Below are 19,727 nucleotides of genomic sequence, written 5' to 3' on the forward strand. Positions count from 1 at the left end.
TCCGGTTGGCCCCGGGCTATTATTACCTCACAGTGAATGGAGGCCGCGGCTCGGAAGTGGTAAATGGTGTCGGGGAACAAACACACCGTTTTATTTTAAATCACGCCCCCCCTCCTCCCAAAAAATTTAAATCGGCTCCTTTCCATAGAGGGGAGCCCCCGCCCAAAAAAAACCCAACAAGTTTAATGGGTGTTAGCCCCCCGCGGCTGTCGGTTCAGAGCGGCCGTGCTGACGCGGTCTCCTCAGCCCAGCCCCCAGCTTTGCTCGCAGCCAGCGGCTTCGCTTTCTCTTCGCCGAGGCAGCCCCCCCCCCGCCGAAGTGGACCGCCGTGTGGTCTAGGCCGCGAAGAGAGGGCCTAGCTCTCCAGCCTTTACATGAACCTCCCCGTGTAAAACGGGGGGGTCAAGGCGACTGGAAGAAGGCGGAGGGGAGGAGAGCGCGGATTCCCTGGACAATGTCGAGCAGCACGGATCTCACGGCGGTCCCGGCGCAGCCGCTTGATCGGTGAGTACAGGAGCTGCTAACCAGTGTCCCCCCCCCCCCCCGTGAGCGACCCCCGGGCTTTGTCAAACTCCGTTACGGTGCATTCACTGGCATCCCCCCCCCCCCCCCCCCCCGAAGAGATCTTATGCACGGATTCGGTCAGGGATGAGCCGAGGTAAATGTGTGGGGTTATTGGGATAGGGCGGAGGAATAGGGGCTGGGTAAGATACTCTGACAGAGTCGGTGTAGATTCAATGGGCTGAATGGCCTTTTCTGCTCTGGAGGGATTCTATTCTACTCGGGGATTGGGAGGCATTGGGACTAAGTGATGGATGGATGTACCCTGGTTAATGCAGTGCCTTTGATTTTGGAAGTTTTTTTTGGTTTACTCGTCGCTCCTAGCTTTGCTCATGGACAAAACCTGGGAATGCTGGAAATTCATATTTATATTTTGAATTTTATAAGCATTGTTTGATCAAAACGTTATAAGCAACGTAAAGAAAATTAGATTTAATATTTGGATTATAATTTTAAAATCAGCTCTTGGCCGAATACTAGGTTAGAAACATAAAAACTATAAGCAGGAGTAGGCCCTTTGAGCCTGCTCCACCATTCATTTTGATCATGGCTGATCATATTCAATATCCTGATTTTCCCCTCTGTATCTCTTGATTTCTTTAGCCGCAACAGCTATATCTAATTTTTTCTTGAAATTAGACAACATTTTGGCCTAGTGAATTCTACACGCACACCACCATCTGGATGAAGAAATTTCTTCTCACCTCAGCCTAAATGGTTTACCCCTTGTCCTCAAACTATGACCCCCATTTCTAGACTCTCTCCCCCTGCCCCCCCAATCAGGAACATTCTTTCTGAATCTACCCTGTTAGAATTTTAGAAGTTTCTAATGAGATCGCCTTTCACTCAAACTCCAGTGAATATAATCCTAACCGATTTAGTCACTCCTCATATGATAGACCTGTCATCCCAGGAATCACCCTGGTAAACCTTTGTTGTACTCCTCCAAAGCAGGGACCTATTTCCTCAGATAAGGACACCAAAATTGCACACACTACTCCCGATGTGGCCTCACCAACGCCCTATACGATTGCAGCAAAACATCCCTATCCCTATACCCAAATCCTCTTGCAATGAAAGCCAACATACCATTTGCTGCCTTTCAGTGACTGATGCACAAGGACTCCAAGGTCTCGTTGAGTATCCACCGCTCTCAATTTACACCCATTCAAATAGTAATCTGTCTTCCTATTATTAGTAGGTAACCTTACATTTATCCACGTTATACGGCATCTGCCATACAAATGCTCTCACTCAGCCAGTCCAAATCATGCTGAAGCATCTCTGCATCCTCCTCACAGTTCACCCTCCCACCCAACTTTATATCATCTGCAAATCTGGAGATAATACATTCAGTTTCCTCTTGCAAATCATTAATATATAATGTGAATAGTCAGGGCCTAGCACAGATCCCTGCAGAATGCCACTAGTCACTGACTGCCAATCAGAAAAAGACCCATTTATGCCAACTCTTTACTTCCTATCTGCTAACCAACTTTCTATCCATCTCAAGACATTACCTGCAATCCCATGTGCTTAACTTTACATAGTCTGTTATGTGAGACCTTGTCAAAAGCCTTCTGCAAATCTAAAACCACATCCACTGGTTCTCGGTCAACTCGACTAGTTACATCCTCAAAAAATTCCAATTGATTCGTCAAGCATGATTTCCTTTTTGTAAATCCATGCTGATTTTGTCTGATTATACCAATGTCTTCCAAATGCCGAGTTATGAAATCCTTGATAATAGACTCTGGCAACCTCAGTACCGATGTTAGCCTCACTGGTCTATAGTTCCATGTTTTCTCTCTACCTACCTTTTTTGAATAGCGGGCTTACGTTAGTTGCCCTCCAATCTGTAGGAACTATTCCAGAGACCAAAGAATTTTGGAAAATAACAACCAATGGATCTACTATTTCCAGGGTCACTTCCTTAAGTACTCTGGGATGAAGATTATCAGGACCTGGGGATTTATCCACTTTCAATCCCATCAACTTCTCCAAAACCATTCCTCCACTATTGCTGATTTCCTTCAGCTCCTCACTAAAACATGTTTCTTTCAGCACTTCTGGTGCATTATTCATGTCTTCCTTTGTGAAGATTGACGCAAAGTTCAAATTTAATGCCTCAGCCATTTATTTATTCCCCGTTATGAATTCTCCCGCTTCTCCCTATAAGGGGCCTAAATTGATTTTTATCAATCCTTTTCTCTTTACATATCTATAGGAACTTTTACAGTTTTTATGTTCCCCGCCAACTTATTTTCATACTCTAGTTTTCCTTTCTTAATCAATCCCTTGGTCCTCCTTTGCTGAATTTTAAGCTGCTCCCAATCCTCAGACCTATTGCTTTTTCTTGCCAATTTGTATGCTTCTTTCTTGAATCTGATACTATCTCTAATTTCCCTTGTAAGCCATGGTTTGGCCACAATTCACTTACCAGTCTTGCGCCCAAACAGGAATAAACAACTTCTGGAGTTCACCTATTCGTTTTTTAAATGCCAGTCATTGCCTGTCCACTGTCTTTCCTTTCAGTAAGAAGTTTAACAACACCAGGTTAAAGTCCAACAGGTTTATTTGGTAGCAAAAGCCACACAAGCTTTCGAGGCTCTGAGCCCCTTCTTCAGGTGAGTGGGAATTCTGTTCACAAACAGAACTTATAAGACACAGACTCAATTTACATGAATAATGGTTGGAATGCGAATACTTACAACTAATCCAGTCTTTAAGAAACAAAACAATGGGAGTGGGGAGAGCATCAAGACAGGCTGTCTTGATGCTCTCCCCACTCCCATTGTTTTGTTTCTTAAAGACTGGATTAGTTGTAAGTATTCGCATTCCAACCATTATTCATGTAAATTGAGTCTGTGTCTTATAAGTTCTGTTTGTGAACAGAATTCCCACTCACCTGAAGAAGGGGCTCAGAGCCTCGAAAGCTTGTGTGGCTTTTGCTACCAAATAAACCTGTTGGACTTTAACCTGGTGTTGTTAAACTTCTTACTGTGTTTACCCCAGTCCAACGCCGGCATCTCCACATCTTTCCTTTCAGTAACATGGTGGCGCAGTGGTTAGCACTGCTGCCTCACAGCGTCAGGGACTCAGGTTCAATTCCTGGCATGGATCACTGTCTGTGTTGAGTTTGAATGTTCCCCACATGTCTGCGTAAGTTTCCTCTGGGTGCTCCGGTTTCCTCCCATAGTCCGAAAGACATGCTGGTTAGGTGCATTGGCCATGCTAAATTCTCCCTCAGTGTACCCGAATAGGTGCCGGAGTGTGGCAAATAGGGGATTTTCACAGTAACTTCATTGCAGTGTTAATGTAAGCCTACTTGTGACTAATAAATAAACTTCTTTTTTTGTTTCCCAGTCCATCATGGCCATTTCATGCCTCTTACCATCATAGTTACCTTTATTGAGATTCGGGACCCTGGTCTCAGAATCAACTACATCATTGTCCACCTTAACAAAGAATTCTACCATATTATGATCACTCATCCCCAAGGGTGTTCTCTCAACTAGATTGCCAACTAATCCTTTCTCGCTGCACAACACCTAGTCCAAGATGGCCCGCCCCCTTATTGGTTCCTCAACGTATTGTTCCAGAAAACCATCCCGTATGCACTCCAGAAATTCCTCCGCTATTGCACTGTGACTAATTTGACTCTCCCAATCTATATGCAGATTATAGTCACCCATGATCTCAGATGTTCCTTTAACACATGCATTTCTGATTTCCTGTCTAATGCTTTTCCCAACATTACCACTACAGTTTGGTTGTCTGTTTATCACCCCCACCAATGTTTTTTGCCGCTTTTGGTTTCTCAACTTGACCCATACAGATTCCACATAATCTATAATAATATCTTTCCTCAATATCGTATCAATTATCATATTTAATCAACAATGCAACTCTGAATTCCGCACACACACACCACTCTCTGGGTGAAGAAATTTCTCCTCACCTCAGTCCTAAAAGCACCATCTTTTCCTTTCCATCTGTCCTTCCTAAACACTGAATAGCGCTCAATGTTTAGTTACCATCCTTGCTCACCTTGGAGCCACGCCTCCGTAATGCCAACTACATCATACCCCTTTACATCTATCTGTGCAATTAATTCATCCATTTTGTTTTGAATGCTCCGAGCATTCAGGTACAAAACGTTAAGGTGGACACTTTCAATATTTCTTTTCCCTTTCCTACTATATTTTTATGTTGGTCCTTATCTGACTCTGGCCCTTGATTTCTCTGCCTATCACTTTTCTCCTTACTGTCTTTTCCTCTTGTTCTTAATTTTTCCTGCTCTGAATCCTTGCAAAGGTTCCCATCCCCTGGCATATTAGTTTAAATCCTCCCCAACTAATCTAGCAAGTACCCCCCAAAGACATCAGTCCTGATCCTGCCCAGGTGTAAGCAGAACACCTCCCCAAGAACTGGTCCCAATGCTCTGGGAATCTGAAACCCTTCCCCTCACACCATCTTTTCAGCCACGTATTTATCCTATGTATCCTACTATTTCTACTCTGACTAGCATGTGGCATAGGTAGTAATCCTGAGATCAGTACCTTTTGAGGTCCTACTCTTCAGCTGACTTCCTAGCTCCTTATACTCTGTTTGTAGGATCTCATCCCTTTTTTCACCGATGTTGTTTGTACCAATGTGTACTATGACCACTGGCTGTTTGCACTCCCACGATACACTCCGCCTTGCGGATGCTCCTCAGTGTCCTCAGCCACCGCTCCAGCTCTGAAATGCAGGCTTCCAGGAACTGCAACTGGAGACACATCCTGCACACATGCTGACACTGGGCACTGTAAACGTTCCTGGCCTGCCACACCGAGCACAAAGATACCAGTCCTTCATCTACCCACTATACAGTCAGGGTGACTGCGGCGACTTCTCCCAGATTGCTCCTCGGTGAAGTCTCTCTGCCGCCTCTGCTGGAGGTTGTATGCTGGGAACTGGTAATTTAAAAAATGTAAACAATTCCTACTGTCCAGTGTAATTTTGTATCTGTCTGGGGGAGCATTACCTTCTTCATACTTGGGGAAACATTATTTCCTACATTTATATTTATGATGAGGGTTAAACATGAGTGCTTTTGCTGTTAATTTACACTTTAAAATAGATTTGTAGATTTGTTTCCATAATTACATTTGATTCTTAGCTTTTTGGGAATCTTGTGTTCCAATAAATTATACACCATAGAAATAAATTTTTTAGTCTTTTTGGCGATCACTCATTAATGAGTATGATTGTCCACCTGAGAAACTCCATGTCACTGGCCATCAGTTCTGTAGGTCCTTGTGTGGCTGATGAGCCTGATCCTAGAACCGCATCTCCGACCTGTATGGAAGGTGAAATTAGTTCTTGGACTTGAGATCTCGGGCATTCCTTTCCCAGGCTCCTTTTCCAGACCTTCCCTTGCCGTCTGGTGTTCTTGAAGAATTGTGTCCCTTCAAACAGGAGGTTCTTCCAAGTAGGTCTCTTCTAAGCAAAGGCCTCCCAGGTGTTGGCATCTATGTTGCATTTCTTGAGGTGAGCCTTGAGGGTATTTTCAAAGCACTTCCTTTGCCGTCCTCTTGTTGGGTGCCTTCCTTGAGCTGGGCGAAGAAGATTTGCTTTGGTAGTCGAGAGTCTGGCACCCTAAGCACGTGACTGGCTCAGCAGAGTTGGGTACAGTAGAATGCAATGCTCATTATATATGTGGTAACTCTCTTCAGTAAGTTATGTCATGAAGAAATGTTTCATATACCAGAGGATGATCTGACTGTTGAGCACTTGTTTCGAAAATTTTGTTTCTAGTACTACTTGCACACAATCGTGACAACAGATTTTTGACTTTCACAATTCCACAGCAAAAAAATCATGTTTTTCCATATTTAGAAACTAAATACACGCAAATTACAAAACCGATTGACCAATGTAATTTATTGTTCATGGTTCCTTGTATGCATATTGGTTGCAGTGTTTGCCTATGCAACAAGAATGAATACACGTCGCAATTAATTGGTTGTGAAGTGTTTTGGGACATTCCAAGGATGTAAGCAACATATAACTGTATTTAAATGTTTATTTTTCAATCAAGGTCAGATTATTCCTGTTTTCTGGTTGGGCAGTTTGAGCATGATTGTGCGGTTCTACACTGAAATGATTGCGTAGGAAATTACTTGTGATTTTCTATAGGCTGAGTTACTAGCTTCTATAGCAATGAGGGGAGCCATGTTGTCTCACCCCACAGCTATCACATCTTCTTTTGGTCAGTTACAGAAAGCCATTGGTTGAAGCTTTGATCTGTAGGATTTAATAGCACAGTAAAGGGCAATTCATTCAATTCATCGTTTGTGATCTGTTGGTTAGAGCAATCAAAAAATAACCCCACTGCTCATCCTCACCTTTTCTATTGGTAGTGAAGACACTTTAAAAAAATATATGAACTCTCCCCTTTGCTCTATTGATAAGCAATTTTCCTCCAGGATGCTCAGTGTCCTTGTACTGGACATCCCATACCCAGATCAGAAATAGTGATGGTTGAATCAATAGAAGAAAAGTTAAGTGTTTGAAAAGGGCAGAGAAAGTGGATAGCTCTTTCAGAGAGCTAGCAAATGCTTGATAGACCAAATGAAGATGTGTTCTGAAAAATTCTTATTATTTATACCATGACTTTGGTTCTTCATTAAAATGATTGTTATAAACATGTTCTGAAAATATTGTACTAAGTTTGGAACAAGATTCTCAGTGAAATTAAACTGGGATTTAAGTGGAATCTTTTAATGTTGCAGAAGTATTAGGAACAAAGAAGATGCAAAGTATTTTAAATGGTAGCAAGTTAATATTTAGGAGCACTAGGATAGAGGTTCCGTATACAATACTTTTTGTTTTAAAAAGATCTAGTTTGGTACTGTCATCTATAAGGTGACCTACTTCCATACCTTATCTATTTTTGCCCTACAATTGGCTACAAAGGGATTTAACCCCCCCTCCCCCCAATCCCCAGACCTCAAGCACCTAGAAGGGCAAGGGCAACAGATACATGGGAACACTAATACCAGCTAGTTCCCCTCCAAGTTGCACACTGTCCTGACTTAAAACTATATCCTCATTCCTTCACTGTCACTGGGTCAAAATCCTGGAGCTCCCTTCCTAACAGCACTGTGGATATTCCTACCTATGGACTGCTGTGGCTCAAGAAGAGAGCACACCACCACCTTCTCGAGGGTATTTAGAGTTAGGCAGTAAATGCTGGCCTAGCCCACGTCCCATGATTGAATATATATTTCTAAAAATTATCCTTGTCAAACACTCTTAATAGTTTTGGTATCATTATCAACTGGACAATAAATATCCACCAAACGTTATTAACAATGATTTCAATAATTGGAGGTGTGAAGTTCAGTTGCTGTCTCTCAGAAACTACCTGGTGTCATCCCAGTAAATCTGTGTTGTGCATTCTCAGTAGTTGTAATGTTCTTTCTGTAATGGAGCACACAAATTGCATGGTTTCAGGTTTGTTAAATGTTAACTCTGTTTCTCTTTTCACAGATGCTGCCCAGACCTGCTGAGTAATTCCAACATTTTCTCTTACTCCTATTGATAATGCTTAAAATAGCTATGCATTTCCAGTCACAATTATAGTCTCTGTTTTTACACACCCTTCAACTTATTTCCATTGCTTATGTACTTTATTTTTCAGCCAAAATGTCACTTCTCAATTATCTGCTTTATATCTGACTGTTTCCCAACCCTTCTGTCTGCCCAAGGTCTGTTGCAGTCCTCTGTCAATATCTGCACATTTGGAGTTTGTGCACCCTTAACCCAAGTCCAAATTAGCTACGTAGCAAGAACAAAGGTGAACTAAGCATTTGTCTCCATCATTCTTCGGTGATCCTACATTCTCTAAATATTGTAAATGATGTGTTGGAATTAGTGTATCCCAATACTTTGTCAATCCTGACAATATCTCTCTGCCATTCATCTTTTCTCATACTGTATGCCTGAATCTTTCTAATGAGCCTCTTGTAAGGTTAAGGTGCACCACACCTACTGCATATCCTTTATTCCACTGGCCATTTCAAAGCACGTTTTTTAAAGCATAACTTGCATTTAATATATAAATCATGGCTGGCCTTAATTAATGTGTGCATTTCTAAATGCTCACTGCAGTAATTTTAGCTCAATTATAGATTCTAAGAGTTTGCCTACAACTAATATACTAAGTGTTCCAATTGTTGTTCATTTCACCCTTGTCCCTTTTTGAATAAAGATGTTCCGTTAGCCAGTCATCCAGTTGCACAAGTTGAATGTTTAAAGAGAATTGTGAAGTTGTTTGAAGCTCCTAACTCTTGACTTTTAACAGCTTAATGTGTATGCCAATGAGACATGAGTTCTGCTGTCTTTTTTTCTTGCAGTCATTTTTTTTCTGTAGTTATATCTAACAAATGTACTACATCCTCTACATTCAAGTTTTCTACTTCCAGCAAAATATCTGCAAGTTATGTCTCAGCTGTGTGCCTTGATCCTCAACAATTAGATTCCCTACGCTCTCCTTTAACTTTTCTTATGTACTTATAGAATTTCTTGCTATTTCCTTTTGTTATTTGCTGATCTCTTAATCTGTTTAAGACCTTCTAATCTTTCTCACCGCCCTGGCGCACTTTGTATATCCCACGTGACACTCATTATGAAAAAATATTGCAAAGATTCACTGGAGAACAAGTGACGTGGTCTTTTGGAGGATGCTCTGTTAAGTTGGTTTTAACTTAGAATCACAGCTGCTTATTATGAGTCACTATTGAATGAATGAGGACAGTCCCTGTCAGCAATATCACTGCAGCAGTCTAGAAAAGTGGCAAACTACTGGAAGCTCTCCATAAAGGAAGTAAATTCTGTATTTTTAGTAAGCTGTCAAAGTCACTTTAATTTTAAGTAATGGTTTCCTGATAGTTCAGTGAATTTATTCTGTGAATATCTGAACCACATAGACCAGAAAGGCTTAAAGATTGGAAATAATTGGCAATAGAATCAAGAGGCAACATGAGGAAAAGCTTATTTTACATGGCAAATAGTTACAATCTGGGATGAACTGCTTGAAAGAGGGTGGTGGCAGATTCAATTGTGGCTTTCAAAAGGATAAGCACCTGAAAGGAAAATAATTACAGGGTTATGGACAAAGGGTGGGGTTGTGGGACAAGCTAAATTGTTCTTACTGGCATGGGCTTGATGGGCCAAATAGCCTTCTTTGCCACTGTAATTATGCTGTAATCCTGTTCTGTTCACTCCCTTTGTGTTAAAGTTATCTGATCTCAGTTGTGGTTTGAGGTGCAGACTGTACAATTGGCCTGAGTTATTGAATGGGGAGAGGAAAATTGGCCATAGCACCTTCTATGAAATTGGGAGAGGAAAATTAGACAGGGTGCCTTTTCCAGTGAATCTTGCTGGAGGTACCTTTTGCACACGTGGCTGTAATGCTAACCAAGAACCCGGTCAGAGAGCTTGGTGAACTCTCTTTTTAAATGGTTTTGATTTAAAGCCATGCGTTGGCCAAATGGACCGAGGGGCCACTGGGATTGGAAGTCAGGACAACATTCAGAAATTTGAGGAACTACAATTGTTCCTAAATTGTCCCTTATGGAAACTGCCTTCAAATCAAGAAAGGTAACTAATCTGGTTGAGTAAAACTTGCCCAGTAAAACTGGTAAAACTCACCCAGATAAGGGTGGGGTTTCTCTCATGGAAACATTGATAATAGAATAGCCAATGGCCAGCACTCTAGCTCACCGTCATCTGGATTGAACTTTAATGTTGCGCTTTGTTATAAATCTAAAATAATCTTTAAATTCTTGGTGCTTCTGGCTTGCATTTTTAAGCTCCAGCTTGAAGCTGATGCAACCATTCTAACTTGCAAAGTTCCACAATCGAACAATAATTTCAATGACCTAATGAATATCTGTTAACTTTGATAATTGTAGCTTGTTACCTTGAAGAAACAAATTACTTTACACACTAAACTTGATAACAACATAATGTATTATACATTTCTTGGTACAATGCTCCATTTTTAAAAATGCTGATTTTAAGAAGTGATATTTTAAAATGATACAATCTATAATGAGCGACACCACAAAGGTTGCTGGTCTATTCTAATATTATGTTGATATCTAGATGGTGACCTACTGGTGATTTTGTTTTTTGAGATGATACAATTCTAACCAATATGTATCAATAATCTACTTTTTGGCTTCTAAAGTTAACTTGATTTGAAAGCAATTCCCATAATGTTGCGGGATAATTTATTAAATGGTTCCTCAAATTTCTGAGGAACAATTTCTGTTGTCAATCACAAGTCATTGTTGTCATCAAAGACTTGGGATTCTTTAGTTGGTTGATTTTTGCATCATAATTGAATTTTTTTTGCTGACGGTTTTTGGGGATGTGTTTTCTTTGACATGTGACCCACCCAAGAATGCAAAGAGCTTAAAGTTTAGTAGTGTGTGGGTTGGTATTTGAACTGGCTGTATTTATGATTAAAGCAGCCATGCAACTATCACCAAAACTGGAATTTCCATTGCTGTCAATTTCTCCATGGATTGTAAGTTATTGAAAAGGTATGCTTTTCACTTGGTGTTCTAAAGTGCTGCTGGTTGGCTTCCTATATTCTACCTTCTGTAAACATGAAAAACTCTCTGCCCATGTCCTAACTCGCTCAAATCCTATTCACCTAATTACCCTTGTGCTTGCTGACTTGCACTGGCTCCAGCTTAAGCAATGCCTTGACTTGAAAATTCTTGTGTTTTCAAATCCCTCCATGTCATTGCCCTTCCTATCTTTGTAATTTCATGGCCTTCACACCCAAGATATGTGTCCATCTAATTCTCACCACTTGAGCATCCTTGATTTTAATCATTCCACCATGGATGGCCTTACCTTCAACTGACTAGGTCCTAAACTCTGGAATTCACTACCTAAATTTCTTCATCTCTCTACCTCACCACCTCCCTTTAAGATGCTCCTCTTAAAATCTCCCCCTCTGACCAAGCTTTTGGCCATCCCATCCGTATATCTCATTATGGGGCTCGGTGCCTTACTTTGTTTTATAATCCTCTGTGAAGCACATTGAATATTAAAAGGCACTATATAAATACAAGTTGTTGATGATATTGTGACAGCTTTTTATCTGAAGTACAAGAGTTAACATCCTAAATTATTTTTGAAAAACAGAAAGCTTATGGCATTTTCTGCTAGTGGAGCTAGTTTCAATTTCAAGAGTTACGCCATAAATTTTAAGGATGTAGAGAAAGCCACGAGGTAGTTTTTTTAATGTTCAAATGTTTATTCCATGTTAATGTCTTAAGTTCTTTCTTAAACACAAGTTTTATTTTCACCGACTTAGATTAGATTATTCATGTTCCATTTTGTATATTCTGCCACATGGACCGTAGTGAAGGCTGAAGAGTCCCAACTACCCTTTGCAATGGGATGGAAAGCTACACTCAGCTGGATGCTGAACGCCAATCAAGCTTGAGAGACCACACCAGCTCACTATGCAACAATCCTGCCATTGTACTATGGCAGTCTGATTTACCGTGAACAACATCATAGGAGATCCACTCACATGTATCTGTCATCCCTGATTTTAATTGCACCACCATTGATGACTACCTTAAACTGTAAAGATTGTAAGCTTTGGACTTCCTTCCCTAAAATATCTCTCCTCCTCCTTGTAATAAACTCCTGACAAAATTTTGGGCATGGATGCCAAAGGGCTAAGTGTGCATATTTACCCTGCTAATAAATTCATCATAGAATCCTACAGTGCAGGAGAAGGACATGAGATGAGAATGAATTATACTGTACAAGATACTGGTGTACATTGCAGCCATACCTTGTACTGTTTATATTTCTCGTCACCTGGCAGTAAAGATCCTCCCTTTAGAGGCATCTTCGTTATGAGATGGTAGAAAGCCTGCTATTCCTTGCTCTTGACTGAAGACTTAGGGTGGGTATGTGGTATCCTTCAGGAGGCTCGGATAGCTCAAATTTCATTACTTTACTCTGAGATTAATGAATATATCAGTGGTTCCCAAACTTTTTTCACTGGGCTGCACTTTTGGAATAAAAATTTGCTCGCACCACACCGAATTTTTTATTGATAAGAAATACATTCAAAAACAAAAAAAAACAACTCCTAGCAGTGCTTGATTCATAACATAGAACACAATTACTTTATAATATGATCATGGGACATCCAGAAAGTATAAAACAATGCAGCTACATAAAAACATGATTCATTCCCAAAATATACTTATAGACGAACCTCTTGCATATGTAACCTTAAGTATACAAACTCAATGAGAGGTGTGAGCTTGTTTTTGTCAGGTAACCTCATTTATATTGGGTCTAATTTGAGACAAACTCTCATCTCCTCATCAACCCAAAGAAGCCTTTCTCTTTTCTGGTCTTTGATATGTGTCAGAGCTGAAAATCCCAGTTCACAACAATATGTTGTGGAGAACTGTAGAAGAATAGCTAATGCTCTTGAAGAGATGCGTGGATACTGTTTCTGGTTGTATATCCAAAAAGAGTCCAGTGGCATACTCCCGTGTTTCTTTTTCAAGGTGCGATCACTCAATGCAGGCCATTTCCTCCTCCTCATCCAATGTCAGACCTGAACAGCTGGAATTCACAAAGAATTAACCCAGTCAAATTTTTCTGTAGATAACGATGGGAAGTAATGATCAATCTTTTCTACCAGTGTTGCAAGATGTTCCTGTATGAGGCCGTACAATTCATTGCTTGTTTTAAAACTTTTTACCAGTGGGAACATTTTGAGGTTATGTTGCATCGCTCTTCCGAGCCAGAGCTGAAGCTTTTTTTGAATGCAGTTAGTTTATCTGTAGTTGTGAGGATATTGTCATCACGGCCTTGCATACTGGCATTGAGCACATTCAACCGGGAAAAGATATTGTCCAAATATGCCAGCTTTGCACACCAGTCATTGTCATCCAATTGGTGGTACAATGGGTTCCCTTCTTGTTCCAAAAATTCTCTTGATTCGTTCTTCAGTTCCAACACCCGATTCAAAACTTTTCCACAGGACATCCAGTGAGCCTCCGAGTGCAGAATTAGGCATTGATGTTTTGATTCCATGTCTTTCCAGAGTTAAGCAAATAACCACGCCTTGAGTGGTTTTGCTTTGATGAAGTTCACAATGCGCACAGTCTGATCTAGAACCAACTTCAAATCAGCTACAAGGGTCTTGGTGATTAATGCGCCTCTGTGTTAAAAAACAGTGAGTTGATATTACATCTGGATTTTTCTGTTTGATGAGTGCCGCCAAGCTTCTCACATTCCCTATCCTACATGGCGCTTCATCCGTACAAATTCCAATACAAGAGTCCCATGAAATCTGAACTTTTTCCAAATACTCCGACAAGGTTTGGAAAATATCTTGTCCTCTGGTATGTTTTTCAAGTTCCTTGCAAAATAGAAACTGTGTGATTATTTCGTCATTGTGAATGAATCTGATATAGGCAAGCAACTGCTTTTCCACTAATGCCGGTCGATTCAATTTGAATGGCAAATTTAGAATTATTCTTACTTTCGGAAACACGCTTCTCAATATTAGCTGACATATCAACTATTTTTCTGCGAATTGTATTATCAGACAAAGGATAACTTCTCGCTCAGCATCATCACCAAACAAAGTTTTCACAATCAAGCTGCAGGCAGGCTGAATCAATTTTTCAGCTATTGTATGTGGTTTTGTCTGTTGAGCAATCAATTCAGCCACTTGGTAAGATACAATCTACATCTTATCTGAGACTGTCATTCGTTTTTCGAAATATGATCGTTGGCATTTCTGCTGTTCCAAAAGCCTTTCAAAATATTGAACACCCTTGTTTGCCAGATTTCCATGTTTTGACAACTTTTCATCTTGCTTGGGACCATATTGGAATTGGAAAGCTTCTCACCACAGATCAAACACATAGGCCGAGGTACATTTTAATCTCCAGTCCACGTGAAACCGAGACTCAGATAGCTATCCATACATTGTCGACAAACTTTCTTTTTTTTGGAGGTTTGCTTGGGCCTGCTACTGGTGTAGAATTAAATGACTCTTCTTCAGCACTCTGTTCGAACGGCGATTCTGGATCACAATGTGGACTTGGATCGTCCTCAGCATCACTTGATGCTCTTGCTCTCACTTTGGAAAAATATCTATCCATGTTTAAATGTTTCTTTGATTGTCCTTGAATCTTCCCGCCACACTTGCCATCCTCTCTCGCCGCACCCTTTGGGAACCACTGGAATATATGGAGACTGTCCTGGGCGACAGTGGAAGTAGATAACATGGTTTAAGCTGGGGAGAGTTTGAAACGTATTTTAAGGGGTGGGTGCTTTCTTTATGGTCAGTGAATACATTGCATTTTCTACTCCTGTTCTTTCTTGGCTAGTTGAGTGTTTACTCTGCGTTCTTTGTTTTACAACTTCCATATTTTTGTCTTTAACACACTTTACCTTGCTTAAATAACATGGCTTTTAGACTCTTCAGTATGTTGACGTGACAGCTTGTACGTATGTATAAAAAATCTGATCCGAAGTAGGCTATTTGGCTTCTCAAGATTGCTCCCCTATTCAACAAGTTAATTGCTGATCTAATTTTACTAATTCTAATTTTAGTGTATACAACCTAGACATACTTGGTGACTTACTGTGCAGTTAAATTGTACTTGTGCCTGAACGTAGTGATTTTTTTTGAGTGCACATTAATATGGAAAGTGGTTGTATAACTTCGGTATCAGAAATTTAATTTGCTGCGTAAGTGCACAAAAATTCAGTTAATGCCCAGCTTCTCGGTATTCAGCTAGTGTAAAGCAGCACATACAGATGAGTGAATTACATGAGTCCAAGGAAGAGCAAAGATCGATATTAATCCCCAAGTAATAGCTGCACTGGATCCAAAAGCATCCCATTTTTCGTGTAAACTAATTCCTCTGATAATTAATAATCGAGGTTTGTGTTGTGAGTGAAACTTTGGTCCTGATTTTGCAGTTAGCAGTGAATGAACTGAGTATGGGGAGGCTGTGCAAACAAGGCATGCAACAGTGTATGTGTCTCCCATACCAACCAAATTGAAGATTTTTTTTACTGAGATCCACAGAATTTAAAGAAAGTGTAAATTAAATTGTTTAATCTAATGCCAAAGTATGTGCAGAAAGCAAAATTGAGAGAAAGAAAGATGTGATTGAGAGAGCAATTGTCAAAAAAAGGTTTTCCATAAATATAAAATTTACAGTGCAAACGGAAACCATTTGGGCCATTTTGAAAGTGCTGGCTGCAAAAAGCAATTCCGTCTAGTCCCACTTTTGGCTCATTGGTCTTCAGTACTACAGGTGCATGTACAGGTATTTTTTAAATGTGATGAGTGTTTCTGCCTTTCTCTTCTCTCCTCTCCACCCCTTTCAGCAATGAATTCTGGACCCCCACCACCCTCTGGCGAAAATATTACTCCTCAATTCTCCTCTAATCTTTCTACTAATTAAATTAAATTTATGTCCCCTGGTTATTGATTCCTCTGCTAACAGAAATAGATCCTGCCCATCCACTCTATCTAGACTCTTGTAATTTTAAAAACCTAAAAATAAATCTCCTATCAACCTTTTCTGGTCCAAAGAAAATAACCCCAACCAACCAAATATTTTTTTCGTAGCTAACATTCAACATTTGTGGTATGATCTTTGTAAATCTCCTCTACCATTTCTATTGCAATCTCTCAATTCTTATAATATGGTAACTAGAACTGTATGCAGTATTCTTGTTGAGGTCTAACTAGTGTTTTATACAGTTCTAGCATAACCTCCCTATTATATTTATGTAAATGTAGGCAAATATCTTGTATGCTTTATTAACCACCTTATTTATCTGTCCTGCAACCTTCAGGCTTCTGTGGATTTGCGCTCCAGGTCCTTCTGTTCTTCTATGTTTCTCAGAATCCTATCATTTACTTTGTATTGTCTTACCTTATTTCCCCTCCTTTGTATGCATTCACTCATAACTCTGGATTGAAATCCATTTGCTATTTTTCTGTCCACCTGAACAAGCCATTGATATCTTCCAGCAGTATGCAGCCTTTTTTCATTATCTGCATATTTAATCATGCTTGCTAGATTTAAGTCTAAATCAGCAAGATTTCAAAAAAATTCATTATCAACTTATGATCTCAGCTGATACTGCTGGGCGGTCAGGTTCCAGAGTGGAACCCTGGCTTGATAGATTGTAACTTTATTTTGAGAGAATTGATGAACAGAGTGAGTCATAGGACTGCTAATTAACTTTTAACAAAACAATAAAACACTTAGCCAACATTTTCCTGTTTAATATAATACACTACTCCTTCATCCCAACTATACCTTCACAGCTTTATACAGATTTGTAAAGATAACACAAGTTATAAAATATATCTTGTGCTCTAAGGTTCTTAGTCACAGTCCATTTGAACCAATAGCCAAAATGTCATCAGATATCCCACACTCTGAAACCAACTTACAGATAGCTTAATATAATTTCTGTGGATTTCTCATCAAATCCCCCCCCCCCCCCCTTCCATATGAGGGCTTCCAATCACCACTCTCGAAGGACACACTTTGGAATTTTCTCCCACATGAGGCTTTCTTTCAGATGCCTTCACCAAGGATCAACATCCAGAATTTTAATTTCCTTTTGGTATTCCTCTTCCCTGGATCACTATGTGAGTTCAGTTTTCCACACAATGTCTCAGGTACCCAGTCATGCCAACAGAACACCACTGCTTCACAGGCTGTATTAGGTTATCATAAGAACATAAGAAATAGGAGCAGGAGTAGGCCATCTAGCCCCTCGAGCCTGCCCTGCCATTCAATAAGATCATGGCTGATCTGAAGTGGATCAGTTCCACTTACCTGCCTGATCCCTATAACCCCTAATTCCCTTACCGATCAGGAATCCATCTATCCGTGATTTAAAGATATTCAATGAGGTAGCCTCCACCACTTCAGTGGGCAGAGAATTCCAGAGATTCACCACCCTCTGAGAGAAGACGTTCCTCCTCAACTCTGTCCTAAACTGATCCCCCCTTTATTTTGAGGCTGTGCCCTCTAGTTCTAGCTTCCTTCCTAAGTGGAAAGAATCTCTCCACCTCTACCCTATCCAGCCCCTTCATTATCTTATAGGTCTATAAGATCCGCCTGCAACCTTCTAAATTCCAACGAATACAAACCCAATCTGCTCAGTCTCTCCTCATAATCAACACCCCTCATCTCTGGTATCAACCTGGTGAACCGTCTCTGCACTCCCTCCAAGGCCAATATATCCTTCCGCAAATAAGGGGACCAATACTGCACACAGTATTCCAGCTGCGGGGGCCTCACCAATGCCCTGTACAGATGCAGCAAGACATCTCTGCTTTTATATTCTATCCCCCTTGCGATATAGGCTAACATCCCATTTGCCTTCTTGATCACCTGTTGCACCTGCAGACTGGGTTTTTGGGTCTCATGCACAAGGACCCCCAGGTCCCTTTGCACAGTAGCGTGTTATCACCAACATTAGGACAACCTCAGATGTCTGGCTCTTGCTAGACCAATGTTTCCAGGTCTGTACTTGCAGCTCTGCCTTTTACTGGGAGCCTCTCTCTACTCCATTCATTTAGTGTATAGCACCTTGTTCAGATTCTGATTCTTTGTCCCTTTGACTTCAGTCTTCCTGGGATGACTCTTTTCATTCCCTGGTTTCTGGAACTTTGTTATTTAGCTTCTGGAACTTGCCTTCTGCCATTACTTTATTATCCTGCCCATACTGGCAGTTTCTATCGGGGGGGAGGGGGGGGGGGAGGAACTTCTTGATTCTTGGGTTACCTGGTTCCAACTGAACCCTTAACTGCCTCTGCTTTTCAGTGTGGGCCTCTGGTTGTTAAGCAACTGCTTTTTTTCCCAAAAAAACCTGCAATTGTTTTTCTGTTGTAAAGCCTCAAGTACAATGGAAGCAAAATTTGAAGTGAAACTAAACTGTAGACATGTTAAACCAAAATGAAGTTTTAACTTTTTCTTAGCACCAAATACAAAAACACAAAGTAAACTTTAAATGTGTACCTTATTCCTAACACACACAATGCACATATAAATTACTCAAATGATCAATATTTTTCAACACAATCAATAAATAAAATTTGAAGAAATGGAACGAGGTACTTCTAAGGATGTGCCAGAAAGGTTGTTTGGCAGTAAGGTTCATCACACATTTTAAAATTTCACATACTCTTGAATAGACAACACTTTATTGGCATAAGTACTGATGCTTCATCCCATTCATGGGTTTCAGTGCTGAGTCTTTTGGTGAGATACTGTTGTAGTAAAACTCTTGAAGGAGCAGGGCCATTCAGAAAACACTTTCCCTGATTTTTGTGTCTGACTGTGCTTGTGCTGGTGTCAGATGTTGCTATCCGATTTACTCCTTCCTAATGATGAGCATTGATCGCCTCACTACTTTCTGCAAAATGTGGACTTTCGGGGTGCTATGTTATTTTTAGCTCGGTTTATATAAAGAGAGATCCACTGTTTGAAAACACTTGGCAATCAATTAACTATCGTGCAGTAAAACCCCAAACTTTAATGTTTCTTGTGTTTGTCAATTTCTTGGTTAGAAATTGGTGATTAGGGTTCATGTTTTTTTTGCTTCACTGCTATATAGCAAACGAATTGTAATACCATTTCAGCTATCAAAATAGCAGCAGCAACCCTGTTTCAGTTAAATTTTTTGTGAAGCTTCACATCATGTAAACATGAAATAAAATCTACTTATATGACAGTTGTGTATCCAGAATTTTCTGGATGCTTCACAACTAATGAATTACTCATCCACTGTTATTATCATTCCAATGTGGCTAAATGCACCAATCAAATCACACACAGCAAAATCCAGGATCGAAGTGAAGAGTTAGCCTGTGTTTGATGACTCAGTATCTTTGAGGAAGCTGCAATGGTATTGAAGCAATCTTTATGGCAAATAAAATAAATTAGGTGCACATTTCAATATGAGAAAGGGGTCCTGATCTGTCTCTAGAATGTAGATCCTATGCAGGAGACCATCTCAACACTTGAGAAACCTACTGAAGAGGCTTATTGATGTTATAAGAA

General features: G+C 40.3%; 1 protein-coding gene across 4 annotated transcripts in view; it reads left to right on the forward strand.

The window, feature by feature from the left end:
* marchf5 (membrane-associated ring finger (C3HC4) 5) overlaps positions 1-19,727 on the forward strand; it is a 105,069-nt gene that overhangs the window by 1,705 nt on the left and 83,637 nt on the right. The window contains exon 1 of one of the 4 annotated variants that reach the window (XM_078223515.1): positions 25-504. The exons of the other annotated variants lie outside the window; for them this stretch is intronic. Within the exon in view, the coding sequence (XP_078079641.1) occupies positions 455-504 (50 nt within the window). The 5' untranslated portion in view covers positions 25-454. Of the gene's footprint in view, positions 1-24; positions 505-19,727 lie in introns of those variants that run through there. 4 annotated transcript variants of the gene reach the window in all.

This window comes from Mustelus asterias, chromosome 11 (genome assembly GCF_964213995.1).
Source record: "Mustelus asterias chromosome 11, sMusAst1.hap1.1, whole genome shotgun sequence".
Taxonomy (NCBI): Eukaryota; Metazoa; Chordata; class Chondrichthyes; order Carcharhiniformes; family Triakidae; genus Mustelus; species Mustelus asterias.